This window comes from Candoia aspera, chromosome 1 (assembly GCF_035149785.1).
Source record: "Candoia aspera isolate rCanAsp1 chromosome 1, rCanAsp1.hap2, whole genome shotgun sequence".
Taxonomy (NCBI): domain Eukaryota; kingdom Metazoa; phylum Chordata; class Lepidosauria; order Squamata; family Boidae; genus Candoia; species Candoia aspera.
Genome location: NC_086153.1, coordinates 115,083,907 through 115,106,955, shown reverse-complemented (window position 1 = coordinate 115,106,955; position 23,049 = coordinate 115,083,907). Strand labels below are relative to the sequence as shown.

Here is a 23,049-nt window from a genome sequence, read left to right as displayed (position 1 = left end):
TCTCACAGCATTGTATTTACCTTGTTGTTGAACTCAACCATCTTTGCAATAATTTTCTTGTCAATGGCTGGAAACAGGGTATTCCCAATGTACTCCATGTCCGATGCAGAAAGTGGGTCTATGTAAACCTATGCCATATTAACATTAAGGGAAAAAAAGTATGATTATATACAGAAAATATAAGGCACATGCATTCTAAAGAAATAATTGCCTTGGCAATGCTGAGTTTAACACAGATTTCCATCAATATATTTAAAAAAAACAACTTTACTTCAAAGGGATTGAATCAGCATAAATTTAGCATTCAAGCTTATCTAGATGGTATGACTCATTAACATTCATTTTAAAAGAAACGTTAAACACAAAAGGGACAATGGAAGTCATTCTAAATGAAATTATGAACTTGCCTGTGTGAATCTGTTTAGAAATGACTTGGGTAGCCCTTTTCTGCCACCTCCTTGCCTGTAGGGATTCTGGCATCCAAAGATCTTTGTCATCTCATGCTGAACATGGAAATTCATCCCCAACTCAGGAACATAAATCTCTGCCCGGTGGTCAAAACAGGCATTCAGGCCTTCTAGTACTGACTGAGAAGCCAAGTTCAGCTATTTAAGACATATAACCATAAAAAGGTTACATTCTCCTTCTTTTTCATAACAAAAACATTCATGCAGTATATACTTCCCACATGTCATATCCTTTTGACTTCATCCAAGACTTTTGCCTGGATCTCTTTAATTCAGTGATAATGATGTGGTGTGGGTGCACCTTGGCACGCCATGCTGCATAAGCTAACTGGCTCTCAGTAGGGTTCAAGGTGCAATTAGATGTGCTGGTTGTCCTACATGGCATGGGGTCAGATTACTTCCAGGACTGTTATCCCTGATGGTTTCTGCCTGTCCTATTAGATCTGGCAGGGTGGGTCACTCCAGGTCCCTTCGGTGAAGCAATGTCACCTAGCAGGGCCTTGGAAGTGTGCCTTCCGTCATGGTACCTGCCTTATGCAAGAGCCTTCCCCCCAGAGGTACGGATGGCCCAGACCCTGTTGGCCTTCCAGAAAGTAATGGAGACCTGGCATTTCCCTCAAACACTGGGCCAGGATGTTGAGAGAGCTGGCTTGGAGTGGTTGGGGATGGATGTGATGTTATCAGGGCCTCGACACTGTTTATTGTTTTAAATAGTTGTTTTACTGAACTATATTTTTATTTTGTCTGCCACCCAGTAGACATTTTGGTAGATCGGTGGCTATATAAGTCTGTTGAATGAATGAATGAATGAATGAATGAATGAATGAATGAATGAATGAATGAATGTTCACACCAATGTAAATGGGCAGTTAAGTTAAAGAGACTAACCAGTATCAGTGGTAACTCAATCTCATCTTCAAACCCAAGTAAATAGTATTGCCCTAATAATGATCCAGTTTATGTTTTCCTATTCAATTAGACCCTACATTTTCAAAGTAAGTATAATGAAAATGAAATATTTAGATCAAAGCAATGAATTTATTAGTAAAGACAGTTTTCACTGGCGTGTACTTCTACATGCCAAAACAAAGCAAATAACTCAACTATGCAGTGTAAGCCTTTACAAATATATTTATCTACTCAGAAGTACATATATACACAATTCCTTCAATCAGAGAAGGCTTCTACAATATTTGCCAAGGCAGACCACTATATAGAATCCTCACTGAAGGATTCTCTCCCCCACTGCTCCCCCTGACTGCCCTCCAGTGTTGGGAAGACTAAACAATATTTGGAGCAAGGCCATCACTCCACCAAAAAGGGAACAACTATACATTTAGCTGTACTCACTTCATCTAATACAATCCAGTGTCCTGCTTTCAGTGCTGCAAGCAATGGTCCATCACGCCAAGCAAATTCCCCACCTTTGCCTCCTTCAACAGGCAAGTCTGTGCCAAACAAATCTGTTATATCCTGATAAGAAAAAGAGAGGTGGCAAGCTTTACAAATATTATGAAATGGTGACAATTCAAAAAACAATCATCCAGGCAAGAAACATGTTTTAAAACAAAACAAGACAAAACAAAATCAGCTAACACTCTACTGGAGCAAAAAATCTAGGTATTTTTTCACCATCAGTCAGTGAATACCATACACACATATACACACCAGCATTCCAGTCTAGCTGCCTTTGCGTTGTTTGTGTTGTTCAGAGACAGTTGGAGGCTCCAAAGTGTTGACTGCAGTGTCCAGAAACTTCAAAATGTTGTTACCAGCTTGTAATTTTCAAGATCATGATAATTAAAAGAGAGTATGTGGCTAGAGAATAATTGTGCCAACTCCATTTAATTTTCCTTAAACTCAACTATAAATCAAATAAAATGAAATTTAAGTTTTGTCCTGGTTCCACCCTCTACTTTTTAGAGTGTGATCTTCAGCATGCCACTCAAAGGCCAGGGATGGTCTTGAGATGAGAAAAAGTTGGACAACTTTGCTGTACATTTGCAATGCATACATCCTTCTGGTAAAGAAAATAAGGAGCACCAATACTTAGCCAGGACATTCTTCTTGATGGTGCACAAGGATATCTACAGCAGACAGTACTTGAGATATCTGGTTTCTCACTGAACACCCCTCCCTCCCTCTTTACAGTAAATACTTTTTCCCCCCTCTTTTGTGGCATGGCAGGATATTCAGGCTAGGATATGAAAAAACAAAACAAAGTGCCATGGCCCCAGTGAGATTAATAATTGTGCCATTACGAGAGTATGGAATATTTGCAAAAATTGCTTCTGAAAAGCTGACTCTGCAGAGAACAGGGTCTATTGTTTTGTGCATGTAAAGAAGAAACAGAAAACTCTGGGGAAAACTGGTGAGAAACTGGTGAGATTAGATGTTTTCTCCAAGGAGTCAAAGGATCAAAAAAGCTACATAAAACCTGTCTCTAAAGCAGGAATATCATTAAGTTACTTAACATACTTCTAAACTTCCTTCCCTTCTCCTGAAGACTTAAGAGGAGTATTGGACTCCTGACATTTTCTAAAAGAGTTTTTTGCATGGTCAGAAATTCCAGGCTGCACTGTAACCATCTACCTACTGTTTGCTCAGAGAGGTTGATTCGAATTAGGCAATTTCCTGAAGCCTTGGCCAGGGCTGCCACTAGGCTGGTCTTCCCAACACCTGGAGAGCCTTCCAAGAGAATAGGTTTGCTTAGCTGCAAGGCTCGTAACAACCGCTGTGCATTCATTGCTGTGGTCCCGGCATTTAGAGCATAGTCCGAAACACTGTTCTTCTGGTAAAGTGGGCCTGCAGCAAAAAGAAAGATTAAGCCTAAAATAAGGTCAAAGCAGCATATGCAGAGCTCCTGTTCAATATTTCAAACAATCAATCATGTCCTTCCCTAGGATATTTCATTCTATTTCCTTCCAACCTGACTTTTGTTTCACTTGACCTGTTAGCCACGTCCACTGAGGAAGCTCAGTTCTCAGTGGGCCAATTTTGGAGTTTCCTCAGACTGCAGGATCTATTTCCTTCACTGCAGATTCCCTTACCTTACATGGGACTAGTACTGTTTAACTGCATAAGCAACAACACCCATGCCTGAAAATCAGAGAATGAACATTTTTTATTATAGATTAGGGAATCAAATGTTTGAACATTCTCTCATTAACTCACCCATTGCATGCATACTGAAGTCTTGCAGATCAACAAGGTTCTGCTGTATTCAATGCAGAACAGCTAGATTAGGCAATAGTTTTGTCCCCTGGGCTATTAGACTTCTGAACTCTTAATATTTCCCTCTTACTTCATGGCGATATATGTTGTATGTAGGACCGTGATATTTATTAGGGATAATGATTAGGGGAGTGGAATGGTAAAGAATATATATTATATATTATAGTATTTATTTTTTGTGAGCCAACTGCAACGAAATTTCATTTTAATGTGTACCTTGGTGTATAGTGGAATGAAAATAAAAGTTTATCCTATCCTATCCTATCCTATCCTATCCAAGAGAAAGGCTTAAAGCATTCTTCTTGATATTGTATCTTCTAATTTGCAGAGATGGCATATTTTTACACAGGGAATTGAGCAAACATGCCATTGGGAGGACCATTCCACATTATTTTTCTCTATGTCTAAACAAAAGCTTGCCATTTCATATATTCTGCTGTCAAGACAGGAAATTCAGTAAATTCGCAAAAACAAATTCTTGCCTCTTGATATAAAAAATGGATGGATGCCTACGTAGTTCTCCATCCAAACCATTTCCCTTTTTTTTTCCAGATCATACATTCTCAGTTCATTCTTCTGATCATCACTGAGTTGTACAATTTGGGAAATCTTTCTACACAAATATTCCAGACATTTTTCGCGAGCCAGAGTGGTTGAGCCAGAAGAACAGGACATTGTGCCTACATTAAAAAAAAATCAAAACAGTTAAATGGGAACAGCAAAAGAGTTTGTACAAATTTATTTATTTACAGCATTTTAAACTGTCCTTTACTGAAAAATATGAAAACTGTTTACAACAGATCCTATGCCTACAATTAAAATAGATTAAAAACAGCAAAACTTGTAAAAACCAATACAATCAGCAATTTGAAATTAAATGTACCATTCTTAGGGCAACTCTTGAGATCAAGGAGAAGTGTGGGCAAATATGTTCTCACTCTGTAGCAAAAGCATTTCAATGTAGAAGCTCACCTAAGGGCCAAAGGAAGTTTGTTCCACAAAGTGTGCAGGTCACACTAACAGTGACCACCTCTACCCTAGAGTAGAGTATTAGCAAGCTATGGTATGTCAGCAGAGGAGAAAGAACAGTACCATATCCCTTATATATGCAACATAGTACAGTCTTCATCCTATGCCAGTATGGAGTAGGCAGTATCTTAGGTAAAGTGGGCCTGAGATTTTTAGGGTATTAAGCAGAGTCTTTAGGACAGGTGTAATATATACATAGTAAGAAGTTCACTGTGCTAGCCACAGATTCTACGATAGCTCCTCTTCCCATATCACTGTCAAAGAAGCCTCACATATAATTTTGACTACCAAAGTTATTAGGATATGGACTATGGTAAACTATCTCTGTTACCTCAAAAGGTTGTAGCTGCCAAACCAGCTAAAACTGCTAATAGATGCTCTTGGCCACTAGGGCAAAGTTAAATCCAAAAGCATCCACAGATTACATACTGGGTCCCAGAAGGAGCACAACCCGCATCCAGAGGAAGTAAGCTAAACTCCTGTACCAGTGAAAGATCTACCCATAGCATCTCAGTCTTATCAGAATTCAGATTCAGCCTACATATCCTCATCCACATTATCTCAACATTCAGGAATTAATCCCAGTTATAAATGGCCACATCTGATTTAAATCAAACTATTTATGTATCACTTGCATATCGAGGAGAACTTGCTCCAGATCACTGAACAGTTACATGCCACATCTTCATAGTAATGTTATGTAATATAGGAACAAAACTATCCATGGGGGTATTCTTCAGCATAATTACCAGTAACCCAAATCTCCCAATGTTACTTTCTGAAACGGACCCTACCGACAAGGCGGGGAGCAAGATGTTTCCCACTCCAATTTCAGAACCAATACAGGAGGATACTAGGAATCAAAAGTCACTGACAAATCAAGAAGAGGTGTCATGTTCACCCAGTCCTCCTGAGAAAGATTACCCATAAGGATGACCAAACGCTGATTGTCTCCAAACCAAGCCTTAATTCAGATCAGAACGGGTCATGAATCCCCACAATTATGTTGCTGACATTCTTTCAAGTACCTTGCCCATAACGGGGTATTAGTAATCAGGCAGTAGTTGTCATAAACGTCTGAGTGCAGAGAAGACTTTTTCAAGATTGCTTGCATGGTCTCTTTAAAGGCAACTGGGGCCACTCCACTGCACAACAACACATTAACTAATCCCTGAACTATTCCAGGTACTCTCCCCTCACCCCCATCCAGCCTAAGCAATGCTGGGTTGAATCAACTCCACTTAGATCATCCAGATGAACTATCCTCCAAAGGATTCTTCTCCAACTCAACCTTCCCACCACCACTCTACATTCTACTCATGACTGCAGTGCTACAGTCCACCCATCCACCCAATTCCTTCCCTTGTATTCTGTGCCTAGACTCAAGCTTAATTTACCCACCATTAAGCCACTCCTCTCACGTAAAACTATATGATTCCTACTCTATCCAGTACTCACACATCCACAAACTTATCTTATATATAATTATTTGTTCAATCCTGCCAGTCCCATTAGTATACAATTCAACCACTCCAAAATACTGTTACAAGCACACCAACATAGAAATGGGTCCCATTCACTACCTTCAAGTTCAGAAACTGTTCAGCTAAGGCTGCCATTCTCAGCTGCTAAATCATTCTGCCATGAAGAAAAGCCTGAAGATTTACCTGAGCCAATTCCATCAATATACACGAGACATGCAGCATGGACAAAGGTCAGCACTGGGGAAACGCTAAAGAACTGGTGTTCCTCTGAGCCACCAAACAGTCTGTCTTGTGCTATAACATTCATGAAATTGACCCACGACAAAACATTCCGGATACTGAGAATACAGTTGTGCCCAAATTCTTGATTAGTCAGCCAATCTATGAAATCCATCATGAGTTTTGCTATATCCATTCCTATGGGAACTGGGAGGGGAAGAAGAAAACAGAGAAATGAAAAAAATACACACAGAGGAAAGCAATTTTGTAATTATACTTTTAAAAATACAGATCAATAAACAGAAAACTTTTCTAGGAAAGTTAATAAGGAAGGACAAAGATAAAATGCTAAAGAAGTATAAAAACCTATAAAATACTGTCAAAATATTTGTTAGCAAAAATGCAGGGGACTGCTTGTTGAAAACTATCTGTCTTAAGACTGGGAATTCACTTATTAAGCATTTTTCAGTTAGTTTTACCTTCGTCATTTTTTCTGGCCAGACAGAGTCCTGGATATAGATTGTGCTTAACAATCTGTATTAAATCCTCACCGTTGTTACTTTGCGGACACCATATTTCGGTAAACCTATTACGTAGGGCAGGCGATAGCTGCAGGCAAGAAAATGTAGCTGAAATTACTGTCAGCTTATTACAGTTAGAGTTCATTAGCTTATTGTCAGTAAGGCTCTTAAAAAGATTTTATGGATTTTAAAAAAGGGAAGGATAACTACAGAGGACAACATATTTAGTTGTTGGTTCTGACATCCATATCAGTATCACACATGCAATAGAACATAAGCAATTCTTTAAACTGTAACATGGCACATGTAATTAGCGCAATGGCAATCATAACAGAGAATTACATTGGCCTTCGTTACCTCTTTCTTCCCAAAGTCACCCCCAGGATTCATTGTAGCTAAAATGCGAAACTTCTTTCCTGCAGTCAGCAGCTCAATTTCACTGTCCTCACTAGCCTTCTCTGCTAACACCAGTGTCTTTTCAGTTTCCAGCACACTAGAAGAAAAATCCCAAAGGGATAGTTGGATTACTGTACTGCACCATACACAGTGGAGAAATCTGGGGCACCTTAAAATTAACCAGCTAGATAAAGCGTAAATTCAAAATTTTTCCTCTGATTTTTCAAAGTAATTATAAATCCTATACCCTTGCTAATAAAAAATAAGAAGCTCCACAATTCCAGTAAATAAGCAAGATCTGATAATCCTAAGCATCAGAAGAAGCTGGAATATGGTATTATTTAATTGGCTTTAGTGATAAGTGCATCAAAGGAAGTGAGATTGAACTGTCCCGTTTTCAAGGGCGTACCTATTAAGTCTTTCTAGAACAGAGTCATCTGCTAATGAAATTTCATCCATGAGGAAAAAGCCGTCCTCTCTCATTGCTAAAACAAGGGCTCCATCATGCCATTCAAATAGCCTAGAACTGTCAGTTTCATCCTATTAGGAAAAAGGGGGAAAGAGACTGAGCATAGACATAGTCGTTTTTTTAAGCTCTTAGTTGTACTCAGCATCTTGTTGCCAACTGACCTTGTTCTTTGATCGCTGTCTAACTGGCCGCAGTCCTCCCAGGAAGTCTGATGTCTCCATGTGCAAGTGGCAGTTCACAGAATGCAACTTCTGATTCGCTATAGCTGCAAAGATCTGACAAATAGTTGTTTTGCCACACCTGTGTAGTGAAGTTGGTAAAATCAATTCCATTAAGCTTCTTGTCTTGTGTCAGTGGTTGATAATCTTTTGATGGTCAGTGGCCATTATGGCAGATGATGAATGTCAAAGAGAATAGGATGATGTCATATGGAAGGGAGGGGCAACAATGCAGAGTGGGAGAAGGCACATCAGGTTTTGAGCAGCAGGTTCTTTATTTATTTATCAAATTTTGCCACTGCCCATCTGCCCCAAAAGGGGGGACTCTGGGCGGTTTACAACCAGGATTCTTGGAAGAATTATTTTTAAACTATCTTAACCTTATTTTACAAGCTATTCTAGTGCTTTCATATTCTTCCATCTTCAAAACACAAAAAAGCCGTGCTGTCATTCTTTGACATTTATGATTGAAGGGCTTTAAAAGCCAATGAAGCTAGAAATAAAATAAACCAGGGGCCACTGACAGCTGTAGAGCCTTAGGTTTCCCACATGTGGCCTTATGCTCTGTGGCTCAGCTCAAAACAGATTAACATAAAAAGAGAATAGTTTACCCTGTGTCTCCAACCAGAAGTATGGGTTCACCAAACTCCAAAGCTCGGCCTGCCAAGACTGCAAGTCTCCTCATCCCTTGAGTCCATACAATGTGGCTGAACTCCTCATCCATTCTGGGTAGCCCAGCAGGTGATTTAGCTGGTCCAAAAGAGATTTAAAAAGAGATAAGCAGGGACAAAAAGCAAGAAACTAGAAATGAAGGAACATCAGCCAAGCATTAAAACCTGAAGGAACATCAGCCAAGCATTAAAACCTATTTATAATGAAATCTGAATCTGATAATAAAATATTAACTCCCATTTAGGGAAGTTACATTAAAATGTTCACTCTAAACACAACAGCAATTAAAACTCATAGTCCCAGTTATTACAAAGTTGAATTTCCCTTGTGATGAGATCACTGCTTTCCTTTTCAGTGACCAATTCTTAAATGCATCAAGGGCAGGGGCAAAATTCTTATCTGCAGCTTTAGCCTATAGGAATTGGCTGGTGCTCTTCTCACAGCTTTGATTGTTTTGGGCTTCCATGTAATATTTGTATCTGTATCTGTATAGGTATACCTGTATGTTCTAGTATTTGTTGGTTCGGTCCTGGACTGTAAATTAATAAATAATAATGAATCAATTCTGCAAACTCACCTAGCTGTTTCTTCACACTTTCTTCTGAAAAGAGATACTGGGGATTCAATTTTCTCTTAAAATATTTTTCAATGATTGTTTGAATAATATCCACTTCTTGTTGTTTTCTGACTCTTCCTGCTAAAAGCATAAATCCTAAGAACAAAGAGACAACAGTAACATGGATAAAGGTTATGACTTTTTTTAAGAGGACAGTGGCATTTGATATTTGGTTTACCAGATTATATAGACTGTGTAAGTTGAAAAGAGGAGTGAAGTCTCACCATCATTTGCTAAATGCTGAAGCCAGTCATAGTCCTTCACTGTCTGCTCTGCTAATCGGTACCTTTCAGCCCAGCGAAACAGGTCACGGAGAGTAATGAAGCCATGCTTGCCTGCAAACACTGATGAACCTCTGCGATAGGACTACAGAAAACAACAGCCTATTATCACTTCTTGGCTGACCTTCCAGGCCCCTTTTGCCCAGTATGTCTTAGCAGCTATTCATTGGAACTCTCATTACTGACAATGAGGAACACCCAAGCAAGATGCAGATGGGCTGTATCAGATCTGATGAGAGAACGGTGCTCAAATTTTTGGACCATCTGATGAAGGTTCTTTTTAATATGATGCCATAGAGGCTTACAAGAGGGAGTTATCTCCTACCGCCCAGGAAAGGCAGAGATCATGTGATCTAGATAATAGTACAATAAGTTGTTTCCTTTGGTTTTTTTCAGTGGCTGAGTCCAAAATCAAGTATAACCTGAGGGTGTCACTGAACAGAGGAAAATACAAGAAAATAAATTCCCCTCAAACTGGGCCTAGCACAAGCTGAAGCATACCAGAAAAATGTGAAATCGGATGGGTGGGGAGAAGAGTGCCTTTCCTGTACTTAAATAAACAAACAAATAAATAGGTTGAATTTGGTTATTTATTTGTCACATTTATATAACTGGCCATCTCACAATAAAGTGACTCTAGGTGGCTTACAATAAAAACAATAATAAAATCCAAATGTTAAAAACTACAATTAAAAAACATCAGCAATATTATTAACAAGATAGTGGAGATAACTGATATTAAAAACAATGCAACCATCGCATCAGCTCATCATCGCCTTGAGATCCCCAGGCCTGCTGACACAGCCATGTTTTAAGGGACCTCCGGAAGGATGTCATGGACGGGGCCAACCTCACCTCAGGGGAGACAATGTTCCACAGGGCAGGTGCCATGGCAGAAAAGGCCCGCCTCCAGGGTCCTGCCAGATGAAACTCTTTTGTAGACAGGACCTGCAGCATACCTCCTCTGCCAGACTTGATGGGATGGGCAGATGTAATTGGGTGGAGGCAGTCCCTCAAATAACCTGGCTCCATGCCATAAGGGGCTTTAAAGATGTTAAGTTCCTGAGTACATGAATTACATAAAGGTGACCGTATCTCTGAAGAACCAGTTGTGATCTGCAATTGGCCTAACATAAAACTGAGAAGCTGACTGGGGCCTACCTATATTTAAGGTCTAGATAATAAAAGTTAAAGTCACTTCTTCGTTACCCTTTGCATTATTTAAATAATGCCTTCTACAGTAGGAGGGGGCACATTTATTCACTCAGATTCTGTTAAAAAGAAGCACATGGTCAGAGAGGTTCAAGCAGCTGTGTACAGTACACCTTTAGTGTATATGACTCTGAAGGTCAGCTGCCACCAGCCATCTGGAAAGGGAGGTACTCCTGCTTGCCTGGTGAATATTCCCTTTTCTTTTCTTATCTTCCCTATCTAGTTACTTCTTTTCCCTTGCCTTATTTCCAATTCAGATTTATTTCCTACCCCACCTTCATCCTATGCTCTTCTTTTTTGCTACTTCAGGTAGAAGGAAAAAAGAGTGTGTGTGTTTTGCTGCATGTTTGAGAGTGGTTTGTGCATATGTGGAAGAGAATGGCTAGTCCATGCAGATGGTAGAGCAATTCATTTTATAAATGGGATATCTTTACAGTCAGGCAATTTTAACCAACAGTTACTAAATCAATATTAAAATCTTTCTCCTGGTTCTGCCCATGGAGTGTGGCTTCTGATAGATCTATACATCTATGTGTATATGCACATATATACAGAAGTGTGTCACACATACTTGTATATTGTGGAGAGGAAAAAGTGTTGTATATTGTGGAGAGGAAAAAAAGGATTGGTTTCTGCTGGGATTGCCAAATCTAGATGACAAAATGAGAGCCAGTTTGGTCTAGTAGTTATGGCACCGGGCTAGAAACCAGGAGACTGGGAGTTCTAGTCCCGCCTTAGGCATGAAAGCTGGCTGGGTGACCTTGGGTCAGTCCTTCTCTCTCAACCCAACTCGCCTCACAGGGTTGTTGTTGTGGGGAAAATAGGAGGAGGAAGGAGTATTTGGTATGTTCGCTGCCTTGAGATACACAGACAGACAGAAAAAGGCAGGATAAAATAATAATAATAGTAACAGCAGCAGCAGTAGCCGCCGCTGCCGCCAAGCATTGCATATGTCTGTGTCTCTACTTATTTATTTTTATTTATTTATGTAGCTCTATTTTTCCTTTTCTGTAGGAGAGTGTCTCAAATCCTATCAGTTAAGCCGGGTAGATACTTCCTAATAGGAATCAAGGGCCAACTTTTAAATCAGAATCAGTAACCAGATCATCCTTGGAAAAGATATACTTGAAATCCAATTCAGCCTACTTTGTTTGCTTCTTCCTAAGAAAGCATCACAATGATTAGCAGTACCTGTAGCTCCAGCATGACTTTGACCAACTTGCTACAATAGGAAGGTGGAAGCTGACACCTTTTGTGCAAAATGCTTTCCAATTCTGTACTGGGTAACTCATCAAAATGCAGCTCCACAAATCTATTTCTGAAGGCTCTAGATAAGACCTAAAAAAATAAAGTTTACTCCTTATGTCTGTCAACATTTGTTCAAAGATCAGTAGTTTTTTTGAAAGATTACAAATTCACTGTGAGATATCCATTCTATGGAAGTTAAGACACGCACATCTTATATACACATTTCTTTTATGTTGCAGCAAAAGAGCAATAATACATATACTGAGATTAGACCATGTACATGTATTTAGCAAATTGTTAACAAACATGGGAGGGAGCTGTCTAGGACTACGGACATACAGTACATTACAAGTACTTGTACATCTGACAGTTCTCTCAGATCAAGATCATGCTCTAGTCCATCAAGCTTAATGGACAAAATCACTTTGCAGCCCTTCTGTCTGTATTTCACATACTGGTAGTGATTTCACTGATTAATCAGAGAAATTTATTTACATATTTATTTACAGGGATTATAGGCTTCTCTAATCTACCTTTTCTAAGCATCATAGAATACCCCAGTAAATAATTGGGATCAAAACGACATATATCAAATTTAAAAAACAACAGAGGCATCATATTCCTTAGAATCTTGCATCTAAGAAATGTCAGCTTTTCGTTCTAACCTCATAGTAGCTTCTAAACGAAAAACACGTCATGACACGAAAAGCGACCCAATTCATACCATTTTTACATCAGCATTCTTCAACCAGATGTTCTCCAGATATTGGGATATAACTCTCATTGGCCAGTATATGTTAAAATGGTTACCCAAATACCAGGAAAAATCTTTTCTCAGATCCTTTCCAGCTATCCTGCCATATCAAGTCCAGTCTGATTAAGGTTTAAGGTAAAGGTAAAGGTTTCCCTTGACGTAAAGTCCAGTCGTGTCCGACTCTAGGGGGCGGTGCTCATCTCCGTTTCAAAGCCTTGGAGCCGGCGTTGTCATAGACACTTCCGGGTCATGTGGCCAGCACGACTCACGGAACGCCGTTACCTTCCCGCCGAAGCGGTACCAATTAATCTACTCACATTTGCATGTTTTCGAACTGCTTGGTGTGCAGGAGCTGGGACGAGCAACGGGCGCTCACCCCGCCGCGCGGTTTCGAACCGCCGACCTTCCGATCGACAGCTCAGCGGTTTAACCTGCAGCGCCACCGCGTCCCATTGATTAAGGTTTACAAGCAGTGAAATACAAGGATTGGCAACAATGCATTTGAACATGGTCCGTTCCCTGCAGCCACCTTTGCCAGAATATTTCAATACATTATCACTCTCATACCTCAGCAACCTGCAGTCATAGAAATGCCCAGGCCTCACTGGGATTTTAATATATATTTAAAGTCCCACTGGTTTTTAAATATATATTTAGGGTATAGATTATGTCAATTTGACCACAAAAAGAATAGCTATTGGCAAATACTTGCTATTTATATGCAATATATCATAGTATGAAAAGAAATATAAAGCAATAATGATCTTAGGGCAGTCAACAAACCTTCCTGCCTCCATAAAGTCCTGGAGGATTCTGGGTTGCAAACAGCATGAATCGTGGGTGAGCTCTGACTGTTTCTTGAGTCTCTGTTATGAACAGTTCTCTGTTGTCATCTAACAATCTGTTCAGTGCCTCCAAAACATCGGTAGGCGCCAGGTTCAGTTCATCTAGGATAATCCAGTATCCCTTTTGCATTGCATCAATGAGGACACCTTTAAAGGAATTACCAAATTGTATGTGTGTGTTTTATTTACATTCTGCAGTGGAGAAGCAGTGAAAAATCCTGGAAAATCAGAGAATCAGAGCTGGAAGGGATCTTAGAGGACATCTAGTTCAACACCCTATCCAGTGCAGGATTCATGAGTGCAGTGTTTCTCAGCCTTGGCGGCTTTAAGATGTGTGGACTTCAACTCCCAGAGTGCTGACTGGGAAATTCTGGGAATTGAAGTCTACATGTCTCAAAGCCACCAAGGTTGAGAAACAGTGCACTAGAGTATCCACTGGAGCACTCCCCCTCCATGATATCAGATGGCTCTATCAGTGGTCTCTGGGGTTTGAAGGATTACTTTTCTCCCTCCTGGAGGGTAAATGGGTATAAGTCTTATGGTAGTTTGAGTAGTTAATATGGTACATTGTTGTCCTTTTAAGTTTTTCCTCTTATTACTCTATGAAGACCTGTCATTCATTCAGAGTCAGACATGCCTGGAGAAGCATATAAGCCTAACCTCAATCAGTCCACAAATCCTATGGCAGATCCACCCTCTGCATCCACCCCATTTCAATCTCTCTAGTATAAGGTAACTTGCCACTTCGTGTGGAGTCTGCTTCACTGGGGGACAGTTCGTAATTAAGAAATTCTTCCTGATGTATACTCTAAGCCAATTTCCTTGTAAATTTTAACCCAATTCTGGCCCTGCCTTCTAGGACCACAGATAATGAGTCCACTCCCTCTTGTGCTTAATTTTACATCCAAGTCCAAGTATCAGTTCCCTTCTATACATGACAACAAAACAAACCACCTCAACAATTCATTAGTAATAACTAACCTGAAGCTTCATGAGAGTAATTTTACTGGACTCGACTGCTTTTCTAATAATGACAAGGAAGATAAAAAACTGTAACCCCAGGCACCTAAAAGTAGCATCCCCTGAATTTATAGTGGCTTAGTTTTAAGTAGAAATGCAAAGAACTGCTTATTCTCTTTGTACTCACCTATCATTTCATTGCTACTCCCCTGATCCTAACTTCTGCTGAAAGGCATCCCACTGCTTCTGGCTACCCCTAAATGCTGCACAAGTACAACCAAGGAGAAATGTGCAAGAAGCTATTGCAGTGACACAGCTCAGGTTCGCAGAAACTCGCTTGAGGCAGCTGGCTAATAGCTATATGCGAAACAGCCAAATAATCAGTATAAATCCCTGATTTGACTCAATGAATTGATTTAACAACTCAAGTTTATCTGAATTATTAAACTAGATTGATGTATCAGTTTAATTTAAAAAAACACAAGCAAGCACACGTGCCAATTTGCATAAATTGACAAACTGATCTGAAAACGCTCAGTCTGATATATTGATCAGACAACCTGAACATTCAATTCAAAGGGATGATTTAACCGAATCACTTTTGAATTGAATATCTGAAATGCTTATCTGCACAATCATACAAGTTACTTCATGCTCCCATTCTCCTCCTTAGCTCGTGCTTCCTTCCAGTATAACAGCAGGTTGCAAACCTACCTGCCAGAAGAATGTATTTATTTTCAAGAACAAGCCACTTCTTACAGAACAGAACAGTTCTCACTGAACTTGAGCTACAATCCATGCTCTAAAAGTAATACTAAAGCAAAAAGAATATCCATAATCCTGTGGAGTACAATAGTGGTTTTGTTTTGCAATCTTTGAAGTAGCATCCAACACAACCCTTGCTGAAAAAGAAAAGAATGACCGAGAAATTTGCATAGTAACCATGGTCCTACCTTCCTTAAATATCAGCTTTCCAGAAACATCTGATGTATAACAGCCAATATACTCCTGAATGTCAGTATGCTCATGATTATTAATCCGAACACAATGGTTTCCACTTGCAGCAGCCAACCAACGGATTAAGCTGGTTTTACCAACGGAAGTATCTCCCTGAATCAGAACAGGGTACGTCCTTGAAAAATTAACAGATCATAAAGTTAGATGTGACTTTCTATAGTGGCCACGAGTTTTACAGAAAAATTCCTCTACATTTAATTGTCTTCACAGTCTTACTCTATACTGCATGTTGTTTAAGACCGCTTCCAAGCAGTGGGATTTAATTTTCTTGTCGTCAGCAAGATAAAAGTCGATACTGGGAAGCATGTTGCATCAAACAAAAATGCTAGTTTTATGTACCAAATCAAGTGAAATTATTTTCACAGAAAAGAAAAAGGAAGAATTAACTCCAACATACCCAGCTGATACAACTCGAACAATATCTCTGAGGTTAAGTTTGACTGAAGGTGTGAGAATGTAAGTCTCATCAACAGCAGGTTCATTATCACCAGTTGAAATCCAGTATCCCTCTACTTTTATCATTCTGCCTCCTTTAGGCTCTGGTAAGGACTAAAATGGTGTTATAAAAATATAACCAATTTAAGCTATCAACAGACCCTCTTGAAACATCATTACATTGCATTCCCCCCATATGAGAGCTATGTGAGATTCATTCTAGCCACCCAGATATAACATCCATGATAAACTCAGTTCACATCAATCCTTCATGCATCTATGTAATGGGAAGGAAAGGTTACAAGAAAATCCCAGTGAACAGACAGAATAAAGCCAAAATGTACTCAGTAAGATTACAAGATTAAAGCTCCACTGTAAGGCTATGTACAAAGCATAAAACATTGTATTCTTAGCTTAGAACAAAATGGTCGCATTTGGAATTCAAACAAGAATTCAAAAACTCTTACAGCATCATTTTTCATCCCAGCACTGTAAAAGCTGTCGGGATGCTAGTCTCTTATGAATGCTACCTAACACTCTAGCTATAACAATAAACATTATCCATATCCTACTTTTGGTTTGCTATGGGTACATACTTTTAAAAATAATCCCCTTGGTCAATTTTTCCATAGTTTGGATGGAGGGTAACACCCAGCATGGACTGACATCTTGCCTAAATTTGTGGCTGAAGGTTGAAAAGTAAGGGCGTAACAGGCTTTTTTTCAATTTCCAATTGTTTCCATAACAGAACATTTGAAACAATGTAAACAGAATGCCTCATTTTGTCCTAAGTTGGGGCAAAACACTGAAACAAGGGTGCTTTATTCTGAAAACTCAAAATGGCCATTCAGAGCTCAGAGCATTTAATGGTGAAAACTTATCCTTTATTTCAACAACAACAAAAAAACATATTAATTCTAATTATTCAGAGAATACTTGCCTGCTTTAGACTTTTTGTGTTTCCAAACAAAATATGCTGACATATGAGGTGCTGAACAATTGGGTAAGAATTTCTATCAAGCTGAGTAAGAAAGCCCAAGCAAAAGCCCTATGAGAAGCAAACAAATTAAAATGTATTATTGGCGGGTAGGGGGGAACACACTCATAAAATGTTAAGTGTTAAGGTGAGAAAATATTGAGTATTTTCCAGTTAGAGTTCTCAGTGTTTAGGAACAGAGAACAGGGGTAATCACCTCATAAAGTGAGCGCTGGATATTGTTGCATGGATTGGATGATGCAAACTTCAAAGCTCTGCACAGGGTGCGAAGGCTAAAATGAGGCTTACGGCCTGTCCCATCCACCAGTTTTGTTTCACACTCTTTTCTCACTTTCAGATAGAAGCTACAAATGTAAAGAAAGGAATAAGTAACTCAGTTTCTCTGGGTTTGACAGCAACATCTTCATTAAATTTGTAAGCTGCCAAATGTTTTAGACTCACAGAAGCTTACAACATAAAACACAAAAAAGCATCCATGATAAAGTAACCCTTAACCCCCATAACATAATACAACAGTCCTGAACAAAAACAGAACCAGAATTTACAATACATAGTAATAAGTAACTAATCAAAAGTCCAATTCCAGATGGTACAGTCACTCCCCAGAGGCCTTCCGGAAGTGTTTGGTTCTCACTCAGCCATGACTGAGGGGGACAGCCCTCAGTTCTGTAAGAGTTCTTATCCTGAACCAATACTTGCTTGAGAAAGATACAGAATCTACACACACACACTTTAATTTATAAGATTGCCCCACTCAAAATTTGTGATTCTGGGCACAGTACATCCATTTGAAAAAAAGTTTAAAACTCAAAAGAAAAAAGGAATACAACATAAAATCAAAGCACAATCACCATGTAGCCAAAGCTGGGCATAGCAAATACTCATTCTCACAACAGACCTTGAAGTAATACTATTCTACAGGAAATGTCATCCTGCTATATTATCGTAATGGTATGTGGGAGATAGGAGGAAGAGCTGCAGCCTAGACAACCATCATGCAAAAGGTATCTTAATCCACAGAAGGAAAAGCGGTGTGGGCCTCTCCCTAGTTTTCTGGCAAGTAAAAGTGCTTTCCGAAATGGCAAGATTGTTACTGTAACCTTACAATAAGAGTAATGTTAGTACTCATTCTTTGTGCTTCTTCTCTGGACTACCTCAAAGGGCTGACAATTATGGTGTGGGGGTTCTATCATATAGCAAAGATTTATGAATTGTTGTAACTGCTAAATTAGATCCTAATAGTAAACAAATATACAGCATTTGACTTACTTTATGATTCCATGAACTGTATTTTTGCTCACATTTAGCCCTTTCAGATAATCCATTATAAGAATCTGTAAATCTTCTTCATTCTGTAATTCTTCTATGTAGATTTCAGTAAACCTATAAAGTGACAAGACATTTTAAAAGACTTGCATGCCTGTTGGTAAAAGTTCAAGGTATGTTCATGCCAAGTCACGCTAATCTAAAACAGAAGACTAAACACCAATCTGCCAATCGGCAGCACAGAATTGTTACATGGTAGTAGGATTTCTAACCAGTTACAGAGGAACAAAGCATGAACATTCAGGTAGGGCCCAAAACTCACTCCTGGACCTCATAATTTGCTTGTATAGTATCCCAGGTTCAATAGCAGTCAAAAGCACCTAATATTATACAACATGACTTTCATCAGAAACAACACTGTGCAAAATGGAGAAACAATCAAAACTACTGTAATACAGCTTCACATATACATACAGTAGTAACACTGGGGCACTGGCAAGAGAGGAAGGATCACTGGTGCTCACAGATTATAGCTATCTAGGAAGTCAAGCCAACATTTGAAAAGCCCCAAATTTCACAATATGCTTTCTCAGAATGAGAGCATTCACTTACCTGAGTATTAGTTTTTGTGGAGCAAAAGATCCCAAACTATCTTCAATAAAGTGTAAACAATGAATAAAAATAATTTACCTTAATTGTATTATTTAGGATGATGCATGGGCAGCTTTTATTGCTGCAAAAGGTCAAAGTATTTGGTTTCTTTTTAAACTATGTTTTTACAGCTAAAGGCCATAGGAGCCAACACGGGAGAGGAATGGCATCATTCAAGAGGGAAGGATTGGAATATTCAGATTTGTTTTCCTTTAATTTTGGCAGAAAGTTTTACTGAAAGATTTGTGTTGAGCTTATAAGGAGTTTAAAACATTACTTCACTTTGTTTTTCATTGAACACCGACAGGAAATCGCAGCATTTTTGCTGCTGAAAATAGGTGGTGTATCTTGGGAGGGGGGCTTGCAGGGACTAGAGAAAAAAAACTGGGGACCCACGCAGCCCCACAAGCAGTCCAGTCCAATTGAGGCTATGTAAACAAACACAATGTACTGGAATTTCATTAGCAAATCTTACTAAGCAACATGTAGCTCTTTTGCTGCTAAATTATTTTGAATTCCCCAGAGACAATTCCAGAACCTTAAATTTAATTCTATTGTCAAGTGAAAGCTGCTAAGTACTCAGTGGGGAAATCAAAGTGTAAGTAGGGAATGTAATGCTTAACAAGCACTTGGCAGGCTACCACTAATGACATAATTCTCACAGTTCCTACTTGCTATGCTAAATTGGAATGTGTAGCCTATGATAGATCAAATAAGCATAAAATTCATTCAAATATGGCCATCCATCTGCTTTGCAGCTTACTTGTAATGCTGACTGATCAGAAGATACCCAACAGTGCATTTTTCCTTTGTATTTCCCAAGAGATCACTATACAATTCTAGCCTTGTGCTGAATGTGATGACTCAAAACAAACTCAAAGTGAACTACAATTCCCGAAGTTTGTACAATATCATTATCTACTCATTCCAGAGACAGACTGTTAAGGCTCTTTGCCTGTATGTTAGCTAGTAGTGTGCTCCAGTTATAGTATGATATACTATAGATGTATTTCCGAGATATTCAAAAATATTTGTACTTTGCTTCATGAACAAACGTGGATTTCAGAACAGTGTATGAACAGAAAATAGCATCAGTTACTGCTAACATGAGCTTCAGAAGCATCAGTTCTCAGCTTTGTAGAACTGATAGTTACCTGTTTCGTATTCCTGGAGGTAGATTTCTCTTTCCAACATCAGTAGCTGGGTTCATACAGGCAAATAAATGAAAACTGGGATCACGTACCAATGGCTCTAAATAGAAAAAGCATAGGCATCCAATTTCAGTTCCAGTTTTCCTCAAGAAAACAAAGCAAAACATATTAACAATTAAGCCTTGGGCAGGTATTGTGTACTTAAAAGTATTTAACAGGTTGGTTAATACCACCTTTTCAAAACTCTCCATGTAGTTTTGTTATCCTATTCTGCACTAGTCAAGTTGATGTCTCCATAATATCTACCCAGAGCCTATAAAAACAATACCAGCCTCCTGATCTCATCAACTACACAGTATTTCCAAAGAAGCATGGCCAGACATTGACATTTCAAGTCTCCAGCTATTTAGTGGGTTTCATTTCCAATTTATAAATGAAAAAGTAGTGATGTCAACTCCAAGCTGAATCTGAGATATACATAGAAAAAAAGGAAGATTCCAACGAACAATGACACTGTGAGGCTGATAGTGGACAGACAGGATTGGAACCAAGTTAAATTCTTTTAGACAACTTCTGAGAAAAGAATAAATTTCTCCTAAATGTCAGAATTCAGTGTACTGACAATAACAATTCAAACTATAACTCTAGGAGAAAAAAGGAAGAGTTCTTCTACTTAAGCTTTCTGAAAACTTGCCCTGAAATGACTAAGAACATCTCCACTAGGGCAACTACTGGCAGGATGATGGCATCACATTTTAGCCTTTCCACCTTCTGCTGAAAATACATCATGTGAGCACACCCACACACATACAAATATTAGCATCTGAGGCTCCAAAAACCTGCCAGACGTATAAGGCAATTAAGCTAAAATATTCTAGCTAAAGAAAAGGTTCATTCTCTCCAACTACTGCAAATGAGTTGGCCTCCCCACGTGTCTCTGTCTTGCCTGCCCCAATCAATCTGCTGTCAGTTTTTGGTGGGTGATAAAAATCTTGCTTTGATACAGCAGGTCTCTGGGAGTGAGAACAATAGTCTTTATTTGGATAAATGATGGGGAAATGAATATCTAGTCTAGCATTCTCAAGCCATAGCTACCAAATAAATAGGAAGTACAAAAACAAGGCCTAAACTGAGCAAATCATCCAACTTATTGTCCTTATCTCTATCAGCATTCAATCATTTACTTTTGTATTGGATGGAGCAATGTAAAGTTGTCATGATATTAATTATGGGTAGCTCTCTTCTCTAATGGGTTGCCGCAACTGGTTTCTTCATAAATTTTCTTGTCCAAGTCTACACACTTGGTATCTCAAACTGTGAACTGTAAATCCAAAAAATCCCAAGAGAACCTCACCCATATTAAATTAGAGTTTAAAACTATCATCCCAGGAAGCATTGTAAACAAACAGGTTACCAAACATCAAAACTTACTGCTATAAAACAAACGAAATACCTGTGTCTCCTCTATCTAGTAAAACTAATGAACCAGACAACCCTTCAAGTAAACCACTTAAACATTCTAAGGTCTCTGCTGTAGCTAAGTTAATCTCATCTAGTAGAATCCATTCTCCTTTCTTCACTGCCTGTGCCAGGGTGCCCTGAAAACAAAAACAGAGAGACAAGTTAGCATAGCTCACGGAAGGAACTGAAAGAAGGAAAAGCAAGGAGAAATATAATGAATGAGGGTAAAACTGCTCTTCTAATGCAGCCCATGGGCCCTACACCAAACTTCTCAGATACAGGTAGTCCTCACTTAGCAATGGCAATTGGGACCATACTTTCTGTCGCTAAGTGACACGGTCGTTAAGCATGATGTCATGTGACCATGCCGCTTAGCGATGGAAATTCTGGCACTTCCAGTTGCCATCATTAAGCAAATCATTGTGGGTCATTAAGTGAAGATGTCACTTTGTCACCATCTGCGACCTCCTGCTGGCTTCCCCATTGACTTCGCTTGTCGGAAGCCAACGAAGAAGGTTGCAAATGGCAATCATGTGACCGTGGGATACTGTAATGTGCTAATTGTGAGCCAGGCACCGAGCACCCAGATCATGATCATGTGACTGCAGGGATGCAGCAACCAACATAAGTACATGGATCAGTTGTAACTACCACTCGTCCAGCACCATCGTAAATTCGAACAATCGCTGAGCAAGTGGTAGTTAAGTGAGGACCCCTAGCCTTCAAAAGTTTCAAAATGACATTTAGGAGATAAAGGCCACAGAAATGGGAGGATGCAGGACAGCCCTATTTAGTAAATGTTCTATTTGAATATTAAAGGACTCCTGGTAAAAAATAAAATCCTTTTTATCAATACAAACTCCCTTTGCTACCAGAGGGAAGAATTTACAGAAGGGTGCACCATCTCTTTTCCCAGACTCCTACAGCCTTGGGTGCAACTCTCATGCAACTCAAAACATTAGTAACTGATACTGATGGAATTTTTGAATGCATCTTTACCTTCAAGCTTATTTCAAATTTAACTTTTGTTGGGAGGCTGTGCACTTTCTAAAATACTCCCCCAGCCTTAAAGATTATATGCTGTTTCACTAAACTCATCTGGGTGTAGTATGATTTTATAAGGTGATATCAAAACCTGCAATAAAATATTCTGCAGCCATTATTTTTAAAAGATGGTAACATGAATAAAAATAGCACCTCTACAAATGCAAAGACCAGTGCATTTTCTGTCATCCTCATCTGCTGCTGAGCATGTTCCAATCGGATACCAAGTTCTTCCCATTTTTCCTTCAATGGCAAGCCTACAGTTACAAATTTCTTCATTAAAACCAAGAGTGTAATACAAAAACTTATAAACCATCATAGTAATTCAGTATAGTTAAGACATATCTGATTTTAACTGAAGCCCCTATAGAAGGAGGTTTTACAAATGAGGCATTGAATGGA

At 39.1% G+C, this 23,049-nt stretch overlaps 1 protein-coding gene across 1 annotated transcript in view; it reads right to left on the bottom strand.

The window, feature by feature from the left end:
• Nucleotides 1-23,049, bottom strand: part of MDN1 (midasin AAA ATPase 1) — a 116,464-nt gene that overhangs the window by 74,399 nt on the left and 19,016 nt on the right. The window contains exons 17-39 of the mRNA XM_063312224.1: nt 22,801-22,904; nt 21,596-21,740; nt 20,146-20,242; nt 18,344-18,457; nt 17,271-17,418; nt 17,018-17,125; nt 16,040-16,191; nt 15,579-15,757; nt 13,604-13,812; nt 12,010-12,156; nt 9,550-9,691; nt 9,287-9,421; nt 8,649-8,787; nt 7,981-8,119; nt 7,760-7,890; nt 7,312-7,447; nt 6,913-7,042; nt 6,398-6,631; nt 4,184-4,381; nt 3,064-3,272; nt 1,818-1,940; nt 408-605; nt 21-128 (exon numbers count right to left, since the gene is read on the bottom strand). Coding sequence (XP_063168294.1) covers nt 21-128; nt 408-605; nt 1,818-1,940; nt 3,064-3,272; nt 4,184-4,381; nt 6,398-6,631; nt 6,913-7,042; nt 7,312-7,447; nt 7,760-7,890; nt 7,981-8,119; nt 8,649-8,787; nt 9,287-9,421; nt 9,550-9,691; nt 12,010-12,156; nt 13,604-13,812; nt 15,579-15,757; nt 16,040-16,191; nt 17,018-17,125; nt 17,271-17,418; nt 18,344-18,457; nt 20,146-20,242; nt 21,596-21,740; nt 22,801-22,904 — 3,425 coding nt within the window. The remainder of the gene's footprint in view (nt 1-20; nt 129-407; nt 606-1,817; nt 1,941-3,063; nt 3,273-4,183; nt 4,382-6,397; nt 6,632-6,912; nt 7,043-7,311; nt 7,448-7,759; nt 7,891-7,980; nt 8,120-8,648; nt 8,788-9,286; nt 9,422-9,549; nt 9,692-12,009; nt 12,157-13,603; nt 13,813-15,578; nt 15,758-16,039; nt 16,192-17,017; nt 17,126-17,270; nt 17,419-18,343; nt 18,458-20,145; nt 20,243-21,595; nt 21,741-22,800; nt 22,905-23,049) is intronic.